Genomic DNA, 25,020 nt, shown 5'->3' on the forward strand with positions numbered 1-25,020 from the left:
TTTTTCTCTTATCAGATATATAAATATAAATCGATTTAAAACACACACACACACACACACAAAAGAAATTGTTACCTTTGGGAACCAAGCATTTTTTTCTTTATCCCAGACATAAACTGTACCATCATTAGGATCGGTGTATGTGTGATTGTCTCCATCTGTGCCATAAATTCCTTCAGACATATCCTGTCTAACTACTGGCTTTGATTTGGGTTTTTCATCTTCTAATTCTTCATCCTCTTCTTCTTCTTCATTTTCTTCTTCAGAATCCTCTTGCCTTACAGTTTTTATATTGGAATTAACGGTTGACTCTTCACCTTCTTCACCACATGACGCCCAGGAGTTTGATTCTGTACTCCACTTCAACTTTTTCCCTAGAAAAGCAAAAATAAACAAAAAGGAGGACAGATTTATTTACACCTTAAAGTTCATGATTTTATGGTTGCTCCTAAAAGTAGACTTTAATTCGAAACATCTTCCAGCTCAATTGCAATAAGTTAAATAATTACTATTTGTAGGGAAATTGGAATGTTGGGACTGTGAGTGGCCACTGTAGAGGGTGTAAGAGAAGGGCTGACCGCTAGGGGTGGCAATAAAGTTGCAGGTAGCAAGGAACATTCCTTTTTCCATTCCATTACTGTGTGTGATGTGTGTTGGGCCTTGGGTTGGCGTTAGAATCTTATGTCTTATGAGAATAAACTATACTTATGATAGATTGGTGTTTATTTCAACCCTTAGATATTTAAAGTATTAATTTGTGTTTTGTTTTCTTTAGTTTTTCTTTTAACTCATTTTATATTCTACATATTTAACCTTTCTTTTTATATATTTACATGTACACATATACATATTTCCTCAAACTCAAAATCCAAAATCTGCATGATCACAATTTCTTATTAACTAATAAAATATGAAAGTGGAGTAAAATATAATTTAAATTATAGAAACTAGGTGAATAAGAGGTTTGGACTAGCATACAATGAGCCAAGAGAAATTGCAAGTGTATAGTGTACGGAATAGGCTTCTGGAAAAAGTAAAAGAGAATATCCAACGGTATTGTGGAAATAAAGTACTGAGCGTCTTCTTAAAGTCGGATTGAGCGAGAAGTACACTCTTGATCGATAATTAAAAATAAAGAAAAAAAAAAAAAGCCAAACATCAGTAAAGCCAATTAGAAACAGTTTAGAACAATCTAGACTTATATCAAGCACATTTCACCACACTTTCATCTTAAAATATAACGAATTCTTCTTTAGTTTTTCATTTAATAAAGTACGCTTTTTGAGATAACTAGTTTACAAATAATTATATTTAGACATAATTATACAACTTTTGTTTCATGTTAGTACAAGTATTCACATAAACCAAAGGCCACCTGTGTAATTAAAAATTTATTCAAGATAAACCAGAAAATAAAGTATGTCTAATTTAATGTTAGTTTAGGCAAAATAAGGAAGTCGCTTGGGCTGCGGAGTCGTGGGGCATAGGTCCCGTCCCTTTTCTAATCTTAATATTAGTAAACTAATATTATGGGAATAAGAAAAAGGAATTAGTTTACTAATATTATGAAATATCCTAATTCATATTATGAACGTGGATTTTTGGTTTTAATAAGGTACAGTTTGCAATTAATAATCTAGGATATTTTGAAAAAATAACCTGTATTATGTACTTCTTTATTGGCTTTTTGTTTAAAAGTTGTCCAAGGGGTAGAAGTATACCAAAGATAGTGATCTAACCTGTGGTTTTATCTCTATAATAATAACATCCATTTTCCACAATGTAATCGTTTTGTTTAGAACTGTCTGTATCCCTTTTCCATTCTTTCTTCTCTTCATCCCATTCTAGCCTTTCTCCTGAAGGGTCTAAAAGTAAACAACATATTTTTACTTGAATGAGTGAGTATTACTATAAACTTAGCCAAAAGAAAAATCGTAAAACTTTAGAGGAAGGGTTTTAAATTTCTACCTTCTGGAAATACAGCTTAACGGCCCCATTTGCTTATGTAGAGTAATAGTTACTAAATAATTTTGAGTGGCATAAATAAGACATCCTACGAATTTCATAGAACTCAAGATCAAAACACAAATACCGACCATCTGCCAAAGTTCTTTTTATCAAACATTAAGAAGCAGTGAAATATCCAAACCTGAATAATAACATTTCCCATTTTCGTAATGAAGTCTTGATTCATCCAGTTTACTCTCTCTGACTTCTTCGTGGTTGCTATATTTTTGGCAAGTGTTGGAATTTTCGATATTCTTACTTACCCCGGAGTCACTCATAACAAAAGTACTTAGGCATAGAGTCATACACACATTACCTTATATCCTTCTATAACCTTCCTAATTCTCCTCTTGTACCACACCAACGCGATGTAAAATCCAATAATTATGGGAGGGATGGGACAGTTCCTTCATCCGATACTTGTACTCTCCATAATTCTCAGGAGATTAAATATATAAAAGGAATTCAACTCCAATTATTTTTTTTAAAGCTTCTTGAAAAAAAGTCTTAATGAGTTAATCTGTCAATTCTGGTGAGATTAAATAGCAACTAAGATATTATGAAGAGAAATTGGCGGTTAAATGGTACAAAATAACAATACTGAAATGGGTAAGATAACAGATTCATTTGCGACAAATATTTTTAATAGATATCTGAGATAAAAATCAATTAATCCACACAGATTTACTTCTTTGCTGGGTTTAAAAAACGTTTTTAATTATTGCAAATAATTCTTGATGAGGCAACGTATAATAAATATATGAGAACAATCTGTAAGATACTTAAGGTGCTAAAGGAAGAAAAAAAACTAAAATACAGATTTTAAATAAATCTACAAAAATACACAGCACCATCTACCATCTTAAATAGTAATTTTATTTACATTTGAATATAATGAGTAACACAAATTCATTTAATAAATGAATAAAAGAGTGCTTTCAAAATTTCTGTTCATAAGCACTTGGTAAATTCTTGATTTGGAATATGGAAAATAAAAAGAAATGGGACCATTATTTGTACAATTAGGTTGTAAGATTTTAATTTAAATAAATAAGTTAACCAAATAATAGGTGAAACCCTTTTTATAAGGTACTAAATTTGCAGTATTAAAACCCAAACTAATTATAAAATTCCCCATTAATATAATGGTTTATCAGAAACTCTTAAAAAATATTAGAAAGTCTTTTTGGTTTTTAAATGAAATCCGTTTGAGTAGAAACATTTAATTTCAATGACAAATAAGCCAATAACTATATTCCTAGGATATCGTCGCCAAATATTCTTCATATTTCTTCTGTTGAGCTTGATATAATTTCTGAAGTTTTTTCAACTGACCCTTACTAATTTCGTTTCCTTCAGCATCATGAGTTGGAATACCTTGACTATCAAAAACGGAAAATTTGTCTGACATCTTTAGGAACATTTCATGTGGTGGTACTTTCTTCAATGCTTCTTTTTCAGTTTTTGCTGCCAATGCCTTAGCTTTCAGTTCTTCCTTTTCCTTTTCTAAACGTTTTTTTGCATCTCTTTCCTCAAGTAAAATTTTCTTATCAACAAGTTTCACAGCACAATTTTTCCCTTCTCTGTCTTCCAGTCGAACACCAACATTTGGTAATATTTCATCCCTTAAATTATCACATAATTTCAATACAGTTGCAGCCTTAAGTTTTCTACCTTCTGTTCGAATATCATCTCGAAAATCGCCCAATATCCTCAAGAAAGGCATAACTATGCTTTCGGTGTCCAGAGAATTTTCAGTTTTCAAAACAGGAAATCCAATTAGGTCGCTTTCTTCAACAGCCCCAAAAATGCGCATTAAATCCGTTATATACAGTGCTATATTTTTCAGCAAGTGCACATCATTTGTTCCTTTAGCCATATATACATTGCAACTTGATATACATTCTCGGATTCTGTCTAATACTGTTCTTGTATCAACGTTGTCACATAAAGCTTCATGAATCATTCGTTTGGTGCGAAGAAATATTCGGTTAAGTTCCATTTCCTTTTCATTCCATTTCACTAATTTTGCTGATTCTCCGGAAATGTTTGTTGTTTGAATCACGTCCTTAACGTTTAGGAAAAACTCATTCAATACTTTTTCATATGAAATTGCAAAATCCATTGTATTATCACTGTAATCTAAAGTATCACGCCACGAATGAAGTAAAAATGCCAATCTAAGTTGACGTGAAGAGTATTTATTTAGCGCTTCTTTAATGGAAACAAAATTCTTTAACGACTTAGACATTTTGCAACCTGCAATAGTTAAATGACCAGAATGTAAGAAGTAACGGACCCAATCATTGTTGTCGTAATAAGCTTCAGATTGCGCGATTTCGTTGTCATGATGCGGAAACTTAAGATCCACACCTCCTGTATGTATATCTAGACTTTTACCACATATGGCGGAGGCCATAACAGAACATTCAATGTGCCAACCGGGTCTTCCGTTACCCCAAGGACTAGTCCACCACGGTTCACCAGCTTTTGAAGCCTTCCACAAAGCGAAGTCAGTGAGTGACTTTTTTTCTTTTGACTGGGAAAGTTCACCCTCACCACCTTGAATGCTTGCGACATCCCCAAATGCTTCAGGTACAAGTTTTGCATAATGATGATTACTGCGAGAATCAAAAGCGTTTACATCAAAATATACCGATCCATTTGAAAAATATGCTAACCCATTATCAATAATCACTTGAATAAAGGCGATTATTTCAGGGACATATTCACTTACTCGGGTCAAAACATCCGGCGGGAGCACATTAAGAGCTGACATATCCTTGTGGAATTCCTCTTCCCAAAAACGTGGAAGGTCGGAAAAGATCTTGTTATCTTCTATTGTTGAGCTATGCTGTTTATCTAACCAGTCTGAAAGTGGTTCTTTGGCAACTACCAGTAAATAATCAAGAGATTCTGATACTTCTTCGTTATTTTTAATTGCCTCTTCAATTTTGGAAACTGCAAATGAAACTTTATCAGCTAGATTACTCAACATGTTTTTAACATCCTGATCATTACTAGTTTTAGCTTTTTCTAACAATAAATTCAACGCTGAATGAGTATCCTGAAGCAATGTTTCAGCATCTTTTTTTTCACTTATATAATTCTGAAATAAATATTCTTGACGAGCTTTTTTAATTATTTTATCATCTATATCAGTAATGTTCATGACATATAATACATTATAACCAAAATAATCGGATAATACTCGCCTTAGAATATCAAACGAAATATAAGATCGTGCATGGCCCATATGGGATGCATCGTACACAGTAGGTCCACAGCTGTACCATAACACCTGGTTTCCATTTTTTGGAATAAAAACTTCTTTTTGGCGAGTAAGACTATTATAAAGCTTCAACTGAGGGCTTGGGCAGTCAGATTCAACTTCCCAATGAGGTTGACTTCGCTTAGCCATTGAAGAAATTTACGGGCACCTATAAAGTCAATTAAATGTAGATATCGTTAACCACGAATTACAAACTGGTCAGAAGCTACCTTGCAACTACATTTACATTCCTTCACTAATTGCTGACCAAAACAATTTTTATACGTACATGCCCAATCGACACGTGGAAACCAAAACAAAATGTAGGCAACCTTTTTGTAACCACCTAGCCCTAACTGATAACATAACCTTACGTAGGTTATAACCAGAACATTACAGATTACAGTAAATATTGTCAGCGGTTGTGCTTCAGATTCAGCGGTTGTTAGTTAAAAGGAGAATTAATCGCTTGTGTCAACACCTAGAAATAGTTAAGTCCTATGAAATTGACACGTACTTGCCAGTTAAAAGTCAAAAAGCTCAAACGCATCAAAATGCAGATAATGTAGTGTTATGTGGTTAAATTTGATATAATGCAGTGCTAGTATTAACAATATTTTTTTCTGTTTGCTTTCAAAATAAATTTGCATTCCCTTATGTCAAGAGATGAAAAATTTAGTTATCTCCCTTTTCGTAAAGATTTAATAAAAATCTTTAATCTCAACGAATTCATATGTGACTTTGACGATTTTTGGTTGTTTCTGAAGAAATACGAAAGTGTGCAACAAAAGGCAAAAAAGCTAGATAAGAAAATAGGTATGTTAGAATCTTAAATTTACTACAAAATATCAAATTCAAAAGGCAGAAACATTTATGTGACTTTTTTCAGATCATGACGCTCTTCATAAAGGCTTCTTTGAAAAACTTAGTTTTTCCGAAGAAGAGAAGGAACAATTACAAATCCCGCTTAAAAAAAATATTGGCAACTTTAGTATAGATCGTCTAAAGAGCTTTCAAACTATCCTATTCAGCTATCTTGATTTTAAAAAGAATGAAAAGGAGACACAACTTCGTAAAATAAAGGAATTCCAAGAAAATTTGCCAGTTGCTCAATTCAGGTACTTAATTTTACAGGGTTAATCCGACCTTTTAGTCTCTAGTTCTTCAGATGATGTAAAACGTTAGTTTATATTCTAATTATTAATTTATTTTTTGTTTAACAATAATATTTTTTCAGGGAAATAATAGTAAAGTCTGTAACCGAAAATAGAGTTACTATCATAGCAGGAGATACTGGTTGCGGTAAATCGACTCAGGTCCCCAGATATCTTCTTGAATCTGGATATAGTAAAATAGGTACTTATAAGAATATATTGTTCATAGCGACTTAGGTACATAATATTCTTAGTTTTTTTTTTTTACCAGAATATTATGCAACATTAACTTTATAGCGCCCGCTACTAGTGCCAGCTGTGGTAAAACTAAACTCACCCCTTTCTTACTAATTGTTTGAAAGAAAAGATCCCTCAAGATGGCTCTAGACCGAGATCTTCATTTAACACATGCAATCGATTTTCCTATGCTCTCTGGATAAATAGGCTTCCCACCCATGCCACGCCCCAACCACCTGATGTTCTAACGATGGCGTATCCTTTTCAAGCTCTCCAGAGAGGTTTTAAGAAGTGAGGGGAAACAGTAGTAAGGTATAATTTACTCGTCTTCTGCCCCTAGATATTAGCTAATTCCCGAATGATTTTAAATTACATCAAAATTAAAAGATTAGAAGTGTTTAGTTATATACTTCTTCAACCCTGGTAACCGCATAGGCTCTCTAGAAAAATTCCAGGAACCGGTAAGCTGGCAGATTAAGATAACTACTTCTAGAGTTCTAAAACTTAACTCCCTAATGGTGGGATGTACCCTCTGCTATTTTCCTATATTTATGAAGGGAAAAGTCAAAAGTTCTTCCATGCCTTATTTAACTACTAGTAAAGGCTTCTTATCAAGTGGAGGTTCCCGGCAAACTCAGAGGTTTCGTTTGTGACACACTTCCGAGTTGTGACATCGGGTGTTAGCATGACGCCTTGAGTTGGCTTGGGATGTTCTGGGGAAATAGAGGAGGGCAGTCATTAAGCTCACTCCCTATCGCAATATCTTGCTAAAAATCCTTCCTAGATGTTCTGAGATGGCACTCTTTGCTCACCTCCGATGAGGGTGGAATGATGTGAGATTGAGGACTACCTCAACAACTGGGGGCAAGTTCTCATTCTGTTTTTGTTGGCCTTCCCTATTTATCGGCGAGAGGATAATAATTGCATAATTTAAAGACTTATCCGCTTCATTAAGTGTTGATTTATTAGTAACCAAAAATGTTAGTTTCTAATATTTATACTTAGTTTTCCTTAAGCGAGCCTGACTGATCAAAAAGAATACAAACCGAGCGAGTTGGTGCGGACAAGATCTATCAATATTACCCAGCAGTAACTAAAATATCAACTCCCAGACTGAACTTCAAAACGGCTTTAAATCGGAAAGTAATTTCGTCGAGAAGTTTTGTACTTATGAGAAATGTAATGAATTGGAGGGTTTAAGAATAAATTTATTCAAAAGATCCTAAAATGATAAACAAAATCCCAACTAAGTAAGAGATAAATAAAGTTTTTTTTGTTTTGTTTAGCGTGTACTCAGCCTCGGAGGATTGCTTGCATATCGCTAGCAAAGCGTGTTGCTTATGAAACCATGAATAAATTTGGAGATAAAGTAGGCTATCAAATAAGATTTGAAAGGAAAAAAAATCGAGAGACCAACATTTTATTTGTAACAGAAGGACTTTTGCTGAGGCAGGTACTATCTTTAGAATAAATATATATTCCAGTATATATTTTCTACTTCTTTTTTTTTTTTTAATAAATGATCTTCTATTTACGGTATGAGAGAATGCAATGTAAAAAAAATTTGTAGGTAGGTGAAGATGGATTACTAGCAGATTTTGACGTGATAGTTCTTGATGAAATACATGAACGGCATTTGCAAGGTAATTTAAATACATCATTCTACTTTTATTTTAACTGACACAATTAAATAAAACAAGAACAGTGATAATATTGAGTAGGAACTTCCATTATTTATGTAAATTATTTAATAGCTTCAAAAGCTATTTTTAATTAAAATTTCTTTTCATTTTACTTAGTAAAAAAAAATTAATATTTTAATATCAATTATCAGCTAACCAATATTTCAGGTGATTTGTTATTGGGTGTTCTCAAATGTCTTTTATACCAAAGAAAAGAATTAAACATAGTATTAATGTCGGCCACAATAAATTTGAATCTCTTTTCAACCTATTTCTCAGATGATATTTCGACAAAGATTATTGAGGTATGTAATAACTTCTATGAGTAACACAGTGCGCTATGACTGTTAAAAAGAAATATTTTTTGTTTTGGATTTTTTTTTTTAATTCTTACTTTAATGTAACGTTCAGAGAAATGTACTTTATACTTATAAAATTACCTTCATTTTTTAAAGCTTTTGGCTCATCACGATGTGTTAATTTTTAATGTTTCCTTTCTCTTATTCAGCCAAGAATAAACATAAAAATGTAAAAAGACTAATAAATTATAATCCTAGATTAAATAATTAAATTTGTATTAAAGAAAGTAGAGTTTTGAAATTACTATATATGGACTAAGTATTTATGAGTAACTTGTTGAGTGCCTGTTTGTGTGAATAAAGTACAAACTTTCTTGTTTATAGAATTTAACTTTTAACAATTTTTGAATGAAAATAATTCATATTGCCGTAGGTTCCGGGGAGATTACATCCAATTAGAACACAGTATATGCCGATACCTTCTCAAGATTTAATAAAGAATAATAAATTTACAGCAGAACCTTACATTAGGATTATGAGGCTCATTGATTGCAAATTTCCAAGTAAGTGTCCTTTTTACTGATTTAATTTAGAACCATGAGCCTAACTAGGCGAAGTAGCTGGTAGATAATAATTGCAGTGCATACGATGTTGGTTGATTCTGCGCTATGGCACAGACGCTATGAACAAGACGGAAAAAGATAGATAGTCATGGTAGCGTGGGCAGAAATTGATTGCGTTGTTTTTTTTAAGTTGGACGTGTAAACTGCGTTGAAAAAATCCATGCTTTGTAAATATCCAGGAAAGACCTAGCCAATAATCCTCAATTTGTGGGCAAGAAATTAGTGACCTCTTTTAGAACACTTAAGGTTTTCGCAAGGCCTAGCCGTCAGCGGTTTTTCGCTTTTCACACACGACGGCCTATTATCAATTAAATTATCAACCCAGGAAAATTGGTTTTAGGGTTGTGGGACTCGGATAATTGCCTAATTAAGATTCTTTCTAGTACCCTCATAATTTCCGATTTCGTCATCACATAATATATCTATTTAAGCTATCATTTAATTTTAGCAGTTGTAAATTTTAAACAAATGAGGCATCGCCTTACGGCCTATGAGGAGCGATTAATCCAATAAATTTGATAGTATTTGTAGCTTTCATTGAATTCATTTCATTCAATTCATGAAATCATGAAGTCAATTCATGAAGCTTCATTTGCAAATTCCTTCTTTTTTTCACAGATTGATGAATTCTCTGTTCGCTTCATTGAATTCTTCATTTCTGAATGCTTTTGCTTTATTTACAGGCAATGAAAGAGGTGACTTACTTATATTTGTAAGTGGTTTTAGTGAGATTAATGCAATAATTGATGCAGCAGTGCAATATAATGAAAAATTAAAAAAATGGATTATACTTCCTCTTCATAGTTCCTTATCCATTGCAGAGCAAGATAAAGTAAGCTTTTTTGTGTAATAATTGTGCTCCAAAATTAAATTAAAAAAAAAAAAATGAAAATTGATTAACTTTTAATGCAGGTATTTGATTATGCTCCAGAGGGTTTGCGAAAATGTGTAGTATCTACTAACATAGCAGAAACCTCAGTCACTATCGATGGAATAAGATTTGTAATTGATTCAGGTTTTGCTAAAGAAATGAGTTATGACCCTATATGTAAATTGCAACGATTAAAAGAAATGTGGATCAGTAAAGCAAGTGCGGAACAACGTAAAGGAAGAGCAGGTAATTATTCCTTTTTATCTTTAAAATTTTAGTATTTTGTTGTTTTTAATTATATTTTTGCTTTTATGGGACACTACCGCTTTTCTACTAGATTAGGTTTGTAGTAATTTTATATTTTCAATTAAAACCTCTTCTTCATTTACTAATTTTGCTAAAAAGCAATAGAAAAAATTAGTAACAAATGCTAAAATAAACTATTATGAAATCAATAAAACAAATTTGCAGAATAAAGTAACAACTTACTTTATTAGTAAAATGCAAAAAGTATATTACTCATGGAATAACGTAATACTTAAAGTCCCTGATTTTTTTTTTATAATCGTTTTTTCAGGTTCGTATTTACCCTTAAATATTAAAGAATTTTTTTAAAAAATATTTTAAATTTTTAATTTTTGGGTCTACGTTCAGAAGAACACCCCTTCAGTATGTAATGGCAGATTAGCCATAGGAAAACATTGTTTTGTTATCATTTCTATTTATTTTTTGTTCAAGGGCTATCTTCTTCATTTTATTTTTTTCTTTTCTAGGTCGAACTGGGCCAGGTAATTGTTATCGCTTGTACACCGAAGATGATTTTGAGGCAATGGCAGATTTTACACCTCCGGAAATACATAGAGTGCCCTTAGATACTCTTCTGCTACAAATGATAGCTATCGGCTTGCCTGATGCTAGAAAATTTCCATTTCTGGAATCACCACCAACTGATTACTTAGAAAACACCATTCAAGCACTTAAACAACATGTTCGCCTTTAAATAAATCTATATATTGTTCTGTTAGTGATAAAATTACATTTAAATTACCAAGAATTAATTTTGTAGGGAGCTTTGACTGAAGATGAGAAGATTACATCAAGAGGAAGCCTTTTGTCAAGATTACCTGTCGATATTCCAATTGGTAAAATGTTATTATCTGGTACTATGTTTCATCAAGTAGAACCTGCCCTTTCACTTGCTGCAGCTCTCTCTGTACAGACTCCATACACTAACAAGGCATTTAGAGATAATGATGCTGGGGTAATCTATTTTATTTTTCACATTAATAATTCTTTCTAAATTTGTAAATAAATAAGTCTCATATACCTTCATATCATTCAGGCTCTGCTGAAAGATATTGAATCAGACCATGGTGATCCAATTACACTTTTAAATCTTTTTCGAGAATGGCTTGAAGTAAAAGGAGCTTCGCGAAAAGGAAATATGAATTCTAAAAATTGGTGCAGGAGAAGAGGCCTTGAAGAGCAAAGGTTTTATGAAATGGCTAAAATTAGAGCCCAATTCAAGCAGTTATTGCAGGTAACTTTTATCAATTTTTAATAAATATTTACATCTTTCACTCCTTCCTACTTTCGTTGGATAGGCTTATATCATTCAGCTAGAAAGTTAATTACTTTCTATTTAATCTCTTTTAGTACAACTTTTTCTTAATATTGCACAGGATTGTGCCATGATGACGGAAGAAAATGAAAATATAGAAAGCAGTAGCAGCGCTGAAAGGGCTCTAAGGCATGGTGAAATTAAATTATTAAAAACTTTAAAAAGACAACACGATAAGGAGGAAGAAAATAAGAAAAGGAAAATTCTACGACTAGAAACTTGGACAATAGAGTCGAGCGATGAAACCATGGCTTCAGGTTCTGCTGATGTTAGAGATATTGATTTCAGACTGACAAACAATCATGCACAGTTGCAGGTATGTTATGAATTCATTTCATTCATTTTTTTTAAAGTAATAAATTTTTTTCTCAAAGTTTATATTCTTTCAGAATCTTATAACAGGATCTACTGCATGTAGTTATAAAGATTTGACATTACTAAAGATTATTCTTTGCAGTGGCTTATATCCACAGATTGCTATTGCAGATGAATATAACCATCACAAGGTAACTTACACGTAATTACTAAACAAAGCCTTTGAAATAAACCTAGAATGCCAAATTTTCTTTAGAAAATTATTTATTTGCCTCCAAAATTGTTAAATTGAATTTACAAATGTAGCCAAACAAAAAATGTAAACAAATCAGATGGAAAACTGCTATAATCGATTGTAGTCAGGCTTTTTAACATAGTCATTAGTATTCTTATGTATATTTTTTTTTATCTCTTCTACGTATGGCACTTTGAAATAGAATTGTGTTCTAACCTGGGCTTTACCCTTGCACAACAATGTAGGATGGAGCACCAGCTTTTTTAATACATGACCAACGTCCGCTCAAACTTCATCAATCGTTCCAATTATTATTTACAGTCAGAATTCCTCTTAAATAAATATAAGAGATCCTCCTCCCCAGTCTGCTGTTTATGGTTATAACATATTTATAGTTAATGTTCTGAAATTCCAAAAAAGAGAGTTAACCGACAGAGCTGGTGCGGTCTCACTTAACATGCCATTGTTACGTGTTGCTATAGTTGACTAACTAGATTTATTTACAAATTTATTACAAACTAACTTTGCAGATAATTAATAGAAAATGAATATTTCGTTTGTAAATGAATGAAACCATTAATTTTCAGATAGCTGAAGAACTTTCTTATTTTAGAAGCTTTTCTTGCCTTGAGTTTCTTTTACTTTTCAATAATTTGTTAATAAATTAGTTGATGAAAGTTTAAAATACATTTAAAAGTGTCTTCTAATTACGATTCCACCAGGTCTGCCGGTTAACTTCTTTCATAGTGGAAATTCATGGCAGGATTACCCTAATCAGTAGTTTCTGATGTCCTAAAATAGTCCTTTTCCACGATATCTATTTAATGTTATTATTTTATTATAAATTATTTAATTCTATGTGAAAAAATAAAATAGAGAAGTAAAATACCAGAAGAGAAAGATACTTTTCAATTTAAATAGATTTAGTTGAAAAATCTGATCCTTAGAAATTAATCAGTTTTTTACTATTCGAGTTTTTTTTTTATTTATACGTCTCAAGTAATTTTTTAAAAATTTCTGTGGTAAAATCAAAATCTTTTCGAAACAGAACTAATTTAATGGGTTAAATAAACACTTCAATAAATACAAACCAGATTTTTCTTTTTCTTCGGCATTTACCTCTCTAAATAAAATAAATGTTCGAATTTCTTTATCTTGCCTATATTTAAATAAGGTTTACTGTTTTGTTAGGGTGTTAATGAGCAGCTTTTTCATACACAAAGTAAACCTTTTGTATTTTTGCATCCGATGAGTTATTTTGGTAACCATGCGGAAATATTGCATCTCTCTAATGCAGATATTATACAGCATCCTCAGTTTAGCACTAAAGCACCTCTTAGTTCAAGGCATCAAATTATTTTTTATATGTAAGTATGCTTTTTTGGTTTATGTGCATATTTCAAACTGTTTTTTTTATTGTAACATTTTTGTTCAACAACTATTTTTAGAATTTACGAAAAGAAGTATTCATTAATTTATATTGATTTTCATTGAGTTATTAAAAAAGTATCAGGCCCTCAAACTTATTCGCCTGGATTTATTTCATTAAGAAGAAAGTGATGTATAAATGAGTTTTATTTTAAATAAATAATTTGTAATCCTACAGAAGGAGTTATCTAGAGGTAGTGACTAACCTCTAGGCGAGAGTCCAGATTATTGCTGTTACAGTTTATTTTACAGTGTTAATAGTAAAGTTTTTGCTTCCGACCCCGTCCACAACTACCTCATTGTGAGTTAGCTTGTCTAAAGAAAAAAAAAAAAAATTGAAGATTAATTTACTTTAATTTTAATGTTCTCTTCTAGTCAGTGTGCATTAGGTAACTCCAATTGCCAAGGACACTTTAAAAATAATAAAAATAATTTGCCTGACTCTCCTCCACACCTAGCTGGCCAAATTGCTGTGGCCAAACTGAAAGAATAGAAGTTTAATTCTTTGAATCGTTTAGATTGATGTGGATTTAGATGTAGAGGAACTAAAGACGTGCTGCCGATGCGCCAAAATAAAAATTAAAAAACAAAAAGAATAATTGCTTGTCCTTAGATTTTCCCTTCTTAAGAGCTTCTTACAGGTCACTGTCTGGTGATGAACAGTATTGTCTATTATCAACCCTGTCCTGAGGCCGGCAGTACACTGAAAAGTTGGGCTCTAATGACCTCTAAAAAATAAAAATGATTCCAGCTATTTTTGCTAATCCCTTTTAAACAATTTTGTACACCTGCCACGATAAAGTATTTCTTATTTGTGCTCTGCATTATATTATTTACTATGTTTAACACGTTCACAGGTCTCTGTTGGAAACGAATAAACCTTATTTAGTAAATACTATGAGAATGCCTGCTGCCCAAACACTATTACTTTTTTGCAACCAATTACATACAAATTTTAATTTTGCAAGGTTAGTGACACAAATTATCCTATTTTGTCTCTTGTAGTTTGTCTTTGAATTATTTTCAGTTATCATAATTTATTGTGATGAAATGAAGTCGAATTAATTAGTTGCTAAAATCTTATGTTTTATTTTTTAACGTCTTTTAGTAATGTCAGTTCCTGAAGTAGACATTGCTACTCATTTTTAAAGCCCATATTAGTGCATAAATAATACAAAGCAGCAGTTACGTTAAACTTAACTTGTTTTAAAAATATTAAAATTTAAAAAAAAAGTGTGCTGAAAAACTTCACAGACTTTAATTTACAATTTTCTTAAATCGTTTGATATGAGTAATTTTTGTTGAAGGATAGTCTGTGATTCATGGATCGAGATTACTTTTGCAGAATGCGAACTCGGCGAGAGAATCTTATTAGAAGCAATCAAATTAAGGTCATTATGGGACCAACTCACAAATGCGAAGCTCCAAGGTTTAGTAATTAATAATTTTGGATGTGGAGAATTTAATACATACATATATGTTAATATACTTCGAAAATAATGCTACAAATTATTATTGTTATTATTAAAAATTATAGGTGACGTATCAACGAGCAAATTGGAAAATAGGCTTTCGGAAGGTTTACTGCGCTTAATGAACTTCAGTGTTGACTACTCCTTACGTAGATTATTAATGGCAGATTTGAAGAACTTGTATGTAGGCCAGGAGTATAATAACTACTGTGGAACTAATCCATTTTTGTCGGATTATACATTAACTCCAGATACTAGGCATGGTGGCACCTTGTTGACTCCTTATCTTACATATGACTGGTACCTTTCTTTTATCAAAATTTGAAATCGATATAATTTTTATAACTCATATCAAATAATCATTATGCTTGTTGGATTCAAGAACCGGTTGATTGATCAGTACAAATCGAAAATTAGGTTCATTCCTGTAATCTGAAGCAGAATTCAGTCTTTCTGCACAGATATATAAAATTAAATGCGGAACTTCGTATTGTTCGCAATAACAAATTTTCGTATCATTCTAAATTCCAAAATTTTCTCAAAGACCTTTGGAGAAGCTTGCAGAGTAAAACCATCATACCTGAATCGGCAGTGAAAAAAATCCTGTCTGCTCAATAATTAATTTTGAAGTGAAACTATTCATTAGAAATCAATCAGTGAAATCTGATCTGATATCATCTAATGAAATCTGAGAATAAATGGTTTGGACTATCTGGTGTTTTAACGTTTTTCTTGCTTTGTATCGCTACCTAATAAACATTTTAATTCATTAATTTTTAATTTTTTTGTTATTATTGATTATTACTAGTTTTAACATTATGAGTAATAATAATAATTAATAAGCTAAGATTGCGCACTAAAACTGCATTGCAATATGCGCATTTCCACGCGACGAGTCGAAGTCGAGTCAGATGCAACTTATGCTTCACAATATGCGTACACCCAAATAGTTCTGAATAATAGAAAAGGTTTTTAACGTTAATGTTTCTAATATTTAATTTTATCTTCTAAATTATGTATTTAATTCAATTTTAGTTTAGTTGGCACTAATGTCTTAGAAGACTGGCTTTGCACAGATTGTGGGCTTGTAGCGCCCCTCAACTCATTACAGAAACACCAGCATATCGCCGAACATCAACCTTTAAAAGACATGAAAGGTAATAATATTAAATAACTTCTTTGAGGTTCTGAAGAGCTCTGCTTTCTTATCCTTCTAACTTAGCAGTTGCTGACCGCTCTGCTAATCTAATAGTTTACTTATGAAGGCCTCACAAAAAATCCTCATCTCTAGTTTTTCTTCTATTTAACATTTTCCAAAAAAAGTATAAACCTTTGTACAAAAATAAATTATTATTAATAATAATAATAAATTGTATTATTAAAATTAAAACATTTCTGCGCGATTAACTTTTTAACAAAAAAACAAACTTTATATTTGTTTAATTGACAATTTTTATTTCTATCTAGAGAGTTTGCATTTACTTTTCTATTTACTATTATTATTCTTTACGTCGATTCATTGATCTTTTTAATCTTTGTTTCAGTTGAAGTGAAGCAGGAAACCGAATTAACTTCTAAACCAAATTCTATGAATTATTTCTGTGAACACTGCGATAAACGCTATCAGTTTACGGCAATAGAAATTTTAAAACATAAGAAAACACACCAGTGAAGAATTTTTATACTTAATAAATATTAAAATTGTATTAAGAAATAGTTAAGTTAATAAACGTTAAAAATTAGAAACTTCTTTTCATTCTTTCTTTAATGCTTTTTTGTCCTAAATATTCACTTTATTTTCAAAAAAAAAAAAATATATATATATATTATTTTAATCGTTATTAGTCTACTACTTTAGTTTTAATTCGCAATTTTTGTGTTAAACTTAATAAAAAGAGCGTTTCAGAAGTTTGAGCAATTTTGAAGCAGGCGGTTATAATTGCACTTAGCAGTTAACTGCACCTTTATAAGTGGTTTGCTTTGCTGTAGTTGATTCAATGACAATCACGTTATTTTATTTATGTATTAAAGTACGGTATAAACATATTCTTTCTGTGTTAAAAATGGAAATGCTGTATTAAAAATTGCCTATAATTCCAAGCTGATACTGCATACTTATATTGCCCCAATCAAGGCAATTCAAATAGAGACCTCACTTATCTCGAGTTTTCTGTTTGCCAAGAACTGTACACTGAACTCCTGTAAAATCGGACATTCCCAAATGAAATTGATGTTTCTTCAATCGCTCCAAGATGCAGAGAAAACAATAATGCCTATTTTCATCCTTGTTTACACTAAAATTTAAATTAAACAGTGCACCTTTCAGCTACATTATTACATAAATGAATTTAAAACTGTTTTTATCATTAATATAGCCGTTCTTCCCTAAATCCAACAGTAATTCTTTGTAAATTCAATGGTATTTAGCGCTATTTGCTTTCCGTAACATATCTATCTATCTCTAAATTCTGATTTTACTTTTAGCATCAATTCATTATTAGATTATTTTATTTTATTTATTGAAATGTAATTGAGCTGAGCTAGGCCTTGTTTCTTGCCCAGATCAAGATAACCTTTATACTAAAACAGTTTCTTTTCTGTCAAGTAAAAATTTTATATTTCTAGGGGACGTTACATTCAGCTCATTTTTTCTTGATGGATCATTTGCAAACCTTTATTTAGGTAATAGTAGTTTAATAATAGAGAACTACACTTGTGAAGATAGGAACGATTTAATCTAATATTGAATAAAATCTATCATTCCTCAAAAATTACATTCTTAGAAAAGTCGATTCCACCTCATATTCAGTTTATTATTAAAAACAAGGATTAAATTGCTTTCGATTGTATGGTTGATTATTTATGAACAATCTTACAAATGGGGATTTCTGTGGTAATTGCGAAAAAATATTAGTTCTTTTATGTTCAATACATTAGCCATAACATTAATGGTACTTAGAGAACAATATCATGATTATTTGCTAAATCGTGCAAGTTTGGCTAACTACAACATTAAGAATAAAATAACTCTCAAGTTGGGGAGGGGCGCCTTCAGATTTTTTAAAAAATTACTGTTTAGTTTTTTATATTAACAAAGTACTTCAAAAGGCGCTATTTATTTAACAATTATTAGTTGCAATGCAAATGATTTCGCTAGTAATTTTTTTTTACAAAGAAATGTTCCTTTTCATACTTCACCAAACCAATGTGCGAGTCTTGTTATAACCTTGACTTAATATTGTCCAGTGTTTACTGACGTGTACGTATGGTTTGCAGCGTTACAGTTTCGGTTTTAGAATTCATATCACTTCTTCATTAAACCTCTCTAAAAACAAAGCAATAATTAGTTCACCATTAGTTGAAGTATGATGTGTTATTAGTGTTTATAAAAATGGTTTCGATTTTAAACACATTAGATTCCGGACACGCTGAAGACATCCAGGATGTACAAGTTGATTACTATGGCCTTATGATGGCAACTTGTTCTACAGATCGCCTTATTAAAATATTTAATTTGAAAACCCTAGAATTAATAACAGACCTGAATGGTCATTTTGGCCCAGTAAGTCAGCTGTCATGGGCACATCCTAAATTTGGATGCATTTTAGCTTCATGCTCTTTTGATAAGAGAGTAATTATATGGAAAGAAGAACGAGGTTGGCTAAAAATGAACGAATTTATTCTGAGTTCAGCTGGCACTTGTATTGAGTTTGCACCTTACCATTGTGGTTTACTTTTGGCTTGCGGTTCAACAGATGGTAAGATAAATATATTATCATTCGAAAATGGCGTTTGGGATGTGAAGAAATTTCAGGGACATCTTTTAGGATGTAATTCATTGAGTTGGGACCCTACTTCCAACGGAACTAGATTTCTCGCAACCGGTGGATGTGATAGCTGTATTAAAGTTTGGAAGGAAAATAGTTCTGGTTGGGAAGAAATAGCGAAGTTGGACGTACATCAAGACTGGGTAGTTGGTGTTGCGTGGTCACCATCTACGACAGTAAATATGATAGCTAGTTGTTCAAATGATAAGAGTGTTATTATAAGCACTTCAACAGATAAGAAGAATTGGACGTCAAAATTGCTGCATACCTTTCCAGATGCCGTTTGTCAGGTTACTTGGGATCAAAATATTCTTGCAGTTACAACAGCTAATAAAAAAGTGTATTTGTGGAAGGAAAATCCAAGCGGGCAGTGGGTTTGTATGAGTGAATTAGATACTAACAGCTCCGAAACAAATTTGCATTAATAAGCTCAATTGTAAAAGAGAAATATATTAAGTTTTGTATAATCTATTCATTTAATGAGAATCCTACTAAACAAACCTGTTAAAAGTCTGACTTAAGTGGTGAGACTGTTTGCTATTTTCTATACTGTGTTATGTACTCAATTTTAATAAATTATTTTTCTTATTTTAATACGCTTGAGTTCAATTCAAACCAATATCTTCAAACATCATTAGAATTATCTTGTGCCTTCGACAAATTAATAAAAATTTAGATATTACAACAGAATTCTTGCGAACGTCTTGCTGTGTTACAAGGAAGGAGGAAATAGGTTAGCATCCATTAAAACCACCTGAGAGCGGCTAGATTTATTTCTCTTCTCGCGCAAGCTGAACAGAGAAAATTATACTTGATTACATTAAATTCCAAATTATTTAGATGAAACTTAATAGTTTATTTATAAAATATAAACAATTTCCATTTAACTATTGTAACTTTTCCTAGTTCTATTAGTTAGAAACTATGAATCTGAAAACTTAATTAACCAAATCAGAAGAGTGTAATCACAAATAATATAAAAAATGAGACTATGATTCAGTGTTCATTATAACTGAAAAAACAGCTAAAATGATTACTATTAGTAAAAAGTTAGAACTTTATCATTGGTATTTATAGAAGTTTTTTTTAAGATCATTTTCATCCGAGGTTGATTCAGTAATTTGAAGTAGAATGTTAGAGTACAATACTACAAGCAATGATGGAGAATATCCGAAATATTCTAATAGAGTGGACCAAACATTCTTAATGATTGTTACATAGATTCAGAAATTATTCAAGGAACTGGCATGGACCAGTTTTACATCTTGAAACAAGAACGAAACACTTGAATAATTCGTTCAAGACCGAAGAAGCCTAAGAATGACAGACAGAAACAGCTTATTTATTTATTTTTTCGGAAGTTCAGGCTTTTTGGAGCAGGAATAATTATTGTTCTGATGGTGAAAGCCCCTCCTTTCGATTTTTGATACAAAATGGAGTGAATACGAATCTTTTGGAAATACGAAGAAAATCCAGTAGTTCGGTCAGGGTAGATACAATAATAAGGTTTGGCTTTATATTGAATCCGTAAACGAACCGATTTTACCCAGAAGAAAATAAACAGGTAATGGGTATGCCAAGGAAAGCGCAATGGATTAGTATAGTTGAGTATCCTATTTAAAACAAGTCCCACCCCTTTATTTAAAGATAAAAACCTTAATATTTTAAGGTTGGAAAATATGTATTACCCTCAGTTAGGTTACTGAACATTTAACTGTTCTGAAAGCCGATGGAACTCAAGTATTAATTTCTCGATTTTTCCCAAGAAGTGCTCAGAATAATACTGGCACAAGGTAGAATTTTTCTAACTTAGACCACAAAAAATATAATTTGATATTTATTTAATTTTGATGTAATTATTTAAAATACTTCTTATTTACAACTAAAAATAAAGCATTAAAAAAACAGATTTTTGTGAAAGCCCGTTTCTTTTCAAGAAACTATTTTTTTTCAGAAGGATGCTTTAAAGTGATTGTAATTAAAATGTCTTGATGAAATACTATTCAGCCTGCCGAAGTCTGGCTAAACGCTGGGTCAATTCGTCTTGTTCTTGTGAAGCTTGAGTAGAGGCTCCCACACTTCTGCCAGTAGCTGACGGTAGTTCCATATTCAATTCCAAACTTAAAAAAAAAAAATGGACAATTTGAGTAAATCTGAACAAAAATCCCTTTTCTGCTTGTTTGTTCTTTGTTTGACATACCCAGCTTCGTCTGCAACTTGTTGTAACAGATTGTCAACATCATTCTGAGGAATAGCTGTTGTAACAGTCTGCGACATAGTATTTTCCATGTAGGAGCTTTGTACATCAAGATCTTCAAATTGATTTTCAAACTTATCCATTAAGGCCGATATTTTCTCAAGATTCATTGATTTCATTGCAGCATCCATTGCTTTGACGACTCCAGCCATGGACTGAGTAACCTTCATATAATAAAAATAAAACATTTCATAAAGGACAATATCTCTAATTATTTTCGCCGTTTAATTTTCTTTTTGCTCACCTTTCTAGTGGTAAGAGCAGTTTGTACTCTGCTAGCCACTGCATCCACTCTCGCACTCATTCGTAAATAATTAACAGACTGACTTTTCTGCCTTATTGCATTTTCTGCATGAATGCGAGCAACTTCGACATTTCCTTTTTGTATGGCCTTTTTTGCCTTTAGTTTTTCTGCTCTTTCTTCTTTCTCACATTTCTTCGAATTACGTTCAAGTTCTTTAACAGCGAACTTAAGGTTGAATAAATGATCTGATCTAAGGTTAAGGATACCACATGAAACAAAGATTTAATGAATAATACTACTTAAGTAGAAGAAGTTACTTTAAACATCTACTATTGACTTAAGAAAAGTTCCGCAGTCCTTTGGATAGCTAATGTTCTAAACTACACAAATTATTCAAGAGAAAAGTCTTTAAAACTTTTTCTCCGGATAGGCAAGATTGTGATCTCAGGCTGATATATGAAGGCCATCTTTATCTGAAAAACTTGTTAAATTAATTTAATCAGCTCTTTAATATTAGGAATGTTAATATTTTAAACGGAGCATTACATTATATATTAAATTAACATATTAATATGCATGTATATACAAAATAAACAATAAGTAATGGACGCAATAGCCCGCCTGAAAAAAACAGGCAATTACTCTTTTTTACTTATATATTTTTGATATAATCATGATATATTTTTCCTTAGCAACTATTCTGAGCCTTTCATCTTCCAATGGCGCAAACGTTCAGTGAAATTAAGCTTACTTTTTCAGTTCATGCGATGTGGATAGAGGCGTATAAGTAACAATCTTCATTAAATACATTTTACATTAACAAAATCAGAGGCCATGGTTGGGAAACGAACCATGTATGGCAATAGGCTAATCGCACCTAAAAGCAGAGCTAACGTAGCACTTAACAAATATATGTATATGGATTATATACATTTATAAAACTACTACATAATATATTAATATATATCTAAATCTAATAAATACTGATTAGAGTCACATATGTTCGTATCCAGAAAAATGGAACAACAAAATTATGTAGTATGGAAGGAAGGTCTTACACATATTCATGTAAATAAAAAGTAGATAATTTGAAGAATCATGAATAGCATAGTATTTGAAATTAAATGACCAAAATGAATGAAGTACGCCAGTTCAATAAGAATATTTTTTCGAACCTTATATACAACTTAATTTGTAATAAAGCTTCAGCTAAAATACATGATTGTAAGCACACTTCAACAGATAAAACCTTACCAATCAAGAATGATAAGTTAAATCAATTTAATACATTTATTGCATTAAGCTGATAACAGATTAAGATACAAAAGTCGAAACTTTTTCTTTATATCTAACAAATGTATTAAAGGATACTTTCCATGGCAGAAGTCATATCAATATCACATAAAAAAATTAAGTACTTTTCTACTTTACATTAATTTATTAGTACGAGCACTCAACCAAGAATTGTTACCTTTTCTAATGTAACCTCAACCTCGCACCACCCACCTGATGTGTTACGAACCACAAATCATACAAAAACTGACTCATGGAATTGATGTATGATGTGAAGTGATTACGTGAAAGTATGCTTGATAAGAGTGACAAATATTTAATATTTAAATTTTATTAGTGATGTATTTTTAATCATTCTTCTCAGAGCAAACTTCTTCATAAAATCGTTGTTAATTTTTGTCATTAATAACCTTTCAATTGTTAAAAATCCTTAAGTTGAAAAAAAGAAAAATAAACGTGGAAGTATTATTTAAAAAAGAATGGCCCAAATTTCAATGTTGATAGAAATGCGTTTAGTTATTTCAATTGTAGTGAAAAAAAATGCTTCTACTGGCGTTTCTTATAAACACAAGAGCATGTATTAGCTTTTCACCTATGATTGATTGTATGCTTTCTTTTCCTTCAAGTCGAATAAATTGCTTCAATGCTGCCCTTTTTTGTTAATAGCAAATTTGAATTTTTTAAAATTTACTTAAATTCAAAGTAAAATTATGGGGTATCTTGTAAATCCATAGAAGTAAAAGTATGAACATCTATTTAGTTCATAATATTATCACTAGATGGCTGTAGTTTGTTCTTTGAAACACCTAAAGATTTAATAGTATTTTGGGAGAATTTTTCCTTTAATATTTTTATTTTCAACTTGCAAGATCAAATTATTTGCAGAATTCATTCTACCAAGTGTAATTTAAGAGTTTTTAATATTAGTAACTTGTTATCAACTCTAGGCTGTATAAATTTCAAGGATTCAAAGATTAATTTTTGTTTAGTTCCCATTATAACAATTAAAAGTAAATAAACATGAATGACTTTATTTTGTATATACCCCCTAAAAATATCTCATTCACATTATACTTATGTATAATAAAATACCTTTGGCAATTAACGTTATCATCATTAACATAAACAATAAAAAGCAAATTAAACAAAATTAGTTATTAATAATTGAAAAATGTGAATAACACCTTTTAATAATAACAACTTAGTAAAATAAGGGAACATTGAAATAGTAGGTGATGAAGTAGATGAAGTTAGTATGCAAGTTTTTTCATCCATATGCTTGCCGCACACAGAAGAAATCGATTCCCTCCCTGAAAACATGTATAAACATTGTTGTAATAAATAAAAAAGTAAAGTAATACCTACTTTTTCAGGCGGGCTCAAGTCCAGCTACCAATTAGGTATCATGGACGCAGGTGATTAGCAAACGTACCTTTCATATTGAAGTTCTTATAATAAAGATTAAATAAAATCCAAGACCTAGACCGGGAATCGAATCCATTACTACAATACATATTAGCTTCGCAGATTTCGCCTCTAACCGCTCAACTACCGTGGCGCCTACATTTTTACAATAATATGCAATACGCTACAAAAAATTTAAATGTAACGTAGGCTATATTACTTATTTAGGAAATTCCAGCTCTAAGACAAGATTAAATAGCCTTAACCTCCTTAACATGAGATCTGTCCACATTCTAAACATAATTTGCTATCTAAAAGTTGAACGTGAGTTTAGATTAGATTCCGTAGGGTAATTTTATGGCAACCTTAGACGAAACACCTCTTATGTCCTATTTGATTAGACGTAAAATTTCGGGGAGTGACTCCTATGTAAAGCTTGAATGCCGAACTTCCAGCCGTATACGCTGTTCAAATTGTCTAGGTATACTAAATAGTTTATTGTCGCTTCTTCTTCTATCTGTTATTGCAACAAAGGTTATCAGTTGGCAGTCTCAGACAATGCATGTGTTTTTCGGTTTTTAGTGGTCCTTCGAGAGGTGTAAAGTTGACAGATCGATGTCCTGGCCTTGTTGAGAGGTCCGTATACTTATAATCCAGAATCACTTCCAGATTACCTGAAAATGTAAAGATTTCTCGATCATCAAGTGTTAAGCAACGCTTCGATCGTTTCTTATTCTACACATGCAAATGTATAGTTGTAAAATATGATTACACTGAATC

General features: G+C 31.5%; 5 protein-coding genes across 7 annotated transcripts in view; 2 read left to right on the forward strand and 3 right to left on the reverse strand.

Annotated features, from left to right (window-relative positions):
• The window catches only part of barc (RRM1_TatSF1_like and RRM2_TatSF1_like domain-containing protein barc), an 81,350-nt gene extending 78,977 nt beyond the window's left edge, over positions 1-2,373 (reverse strand). The window contains exons 1-3 of the mRNA XM_074133593.1: positions 2,150-2,373; positions 1,740-1,865; positions 76-374 (exon numbers count right to left, since the gene is read on the reverse strand). Of these exons, the coding sequence (XP_073989694.1) occupies positions 76-374; positions 1,740-1,865; positions 2,150-2,312 (588 nt within the window). The 5' untranslated portion in view covers positions 2,313-2,373. The remainder of the gene's footprint in view (positions 1-75; positions 375-1,739; positions 1,866-2,149) is intronic.
• A 244-nt stretch (positions 2,374-2,617) lies between these two features.
• Positions 2,618-5,428, reverse strand: CysRS (cysteine--tRNA ligase, cytoplasmic). The gene has a single exon (XM_074133562.1). The coding sequence runs from the start codon at positions 5,426-5,428 to the stop codon at positions 3,266-3,268; it is 2,163 nt and encodes a 720-aa protein (XP_073989663.1). The 3' UTR covers positions 2,618-3,265.
• Positions 5,429-5,440: 12 nt separating this feature from the next.
• Positions 5,441-16,961, forward strand: LOC141457013 (probable ATP-dependent RNA helicase DHX34). 3 transcript variants are annotated; one of them, XM_074133482.1, is made up of 20 exons: positions 5,441-6,094; positions 6,168-6,396; positions 6,516-6,634; positions 7,956-8,122; positions 8,240-8,312; positions 8,520-8,656; positions 9,084-9,213; positions 9,957-10,105; positions 10,186-10,390; positions 10,918-11,132; positions 11,211-11,405; positions 11,487-11,684; positions 11,827-12,081; positions 12,155-12,271; positions 13,507-13,682; positions 14,601-14,711; positions 15,051-15,172; positions 15,281-15,515; positions 16,251-16,372; positions 16,760-16,961. In XM_074133482.1, exons 1-20 carry the CDS (start codon positions 5,935-5,937, stop codon positions 16,885-16,887), a joined length of 3,243 nt encoding a protein of 1,080 aa, XP_073989583.1. In that variant the 5' UTR covers positions 5,441-5,934; the 3' UTR covers positions 16,888-16,961. The 3 variants fall into 3 exon arrangements, 2 of the variants coding, with proteins under 2 accessions (XP_073989583.1, XP_073989594.1); XR_012460166.1 differs by lacking the exons at positions 16,251-16,372; positions 16,760-16,961 and having other exon boundaries at positions 15,056-15,172; positions 15,281-15,313; XM_074133493.1 differs by lacking the exons at positions 5,441-6,094; positions 6,168-6,396; positions 6,516-6,634 and adding an exon at positions 6,864-6,981.
• Positions 16,962-18,434: 1,473 nt separating this feature from the next.
• LOC141457129 (protein SEC13 homolog) lies at positions 18,435-19,636 on the forward strand. Its single transcript, XM_074133677.1, has one exon. The coding sequence runs from the start codon at positions 18,607-18,609 to the stop codon at positions 19,465-19,467; it is 861 nt and encodes a 286-aa protein (XP_073989778.1). The 5' UTR covers positions 18,435-18,606; the 3' UTR covers positions 19,468-19,636.
• Positions 19,637-19,797: 161 nt separating this feature from the next.
• On the reverse strand, positions 19,798-23,074 carry Chmp1 (charged multivesicular body protein 1). The gene is made up of 4 exons (XM_074133687.1): positions 22,915-23,074; positions 21,544-21,788; positions 21,243-21,463; positions 19,798-21,162 (listed from the first exon to the last, which is right to left on the reverse strand). Exons 1-4 carry the CDS (start codon positions 22,931-22,933, stop codon positions 21,042-21,044), a joined length of 606 nt encoding a protein of 201 aa, XP_073989788.1. The 5' UTR covers positions 22,934-23,074; the 3' UTR covers positions 19,798-21,041.
• Between the last annotated feature and the right edge of the window lie 1,946 nt (positions 23,075-25,020).

The sequence above is a fragment of the Rhodnius prolixus genome, unplaced genomic scaffold (genome assembly GCF_049639745.1).
Source record: "Rhodnius prolixus isolate KJV_2025 unplaced genomic scaffold, Rpr scaffold_1, whole genome shotgun sequence".
NCBI lineage: Eukaryota > Metazoa > Arthropoda > Insecta > Hemiptera > Reduviidae > Rhodnius > Rhodnius prolixus.

Coding starts and splice junctions, on each gene's coding strand:
- CysRS (XM_074133562.1), bottom strand. CDS start 5,428: ATGGCTAAGCGAAGTCAACCTCATTGGGAAGTTGAATCTGACTGCCCA.
- LOC141457013 (XM_074133482.1), top strand. CDS start 5,935: ATGTCAAGAGATGAAAAATTTAGTTATCTCCCTTTTCGTAAAGATTTA. Junction 6,397..6,515: donor TTGCCAGTTGCTCAATTCAG/GTACTTAATTTT, acceptor ATATTTTTTCAG/GGAAATAATAGTAAAGTCTG. Junction 11,406..11,486: donor TTAGAGATAATGATGCTGGG/GTAATCTATTTT, acceptor CATATCATTCAG/GCTCTGCTGAAAGATATTGA.
- LOC141457129 (XM_074133677.1), top strand. CDS start 18,607: ATGGTTTCGATTTTAAACACATTAGATTCCGGACACGCTGAAGACATC.
- Chmp1 (XM_074133687.1), bottom strand. Junction 21,464..21,543: donor CTGCTCTTACCACTAGAAAG/GTGAGCAAAAAG, acceptor TATTATATGAAG/GTTACTCAGTCCATGGCTGG. Junction 21,163..21,242: donor CAAGTTGCAGACGAAGCTGG/GTATGTCAAACA, acceptor TTTTTTTTTAAG/TTTGGAATTGAATATGGAAC.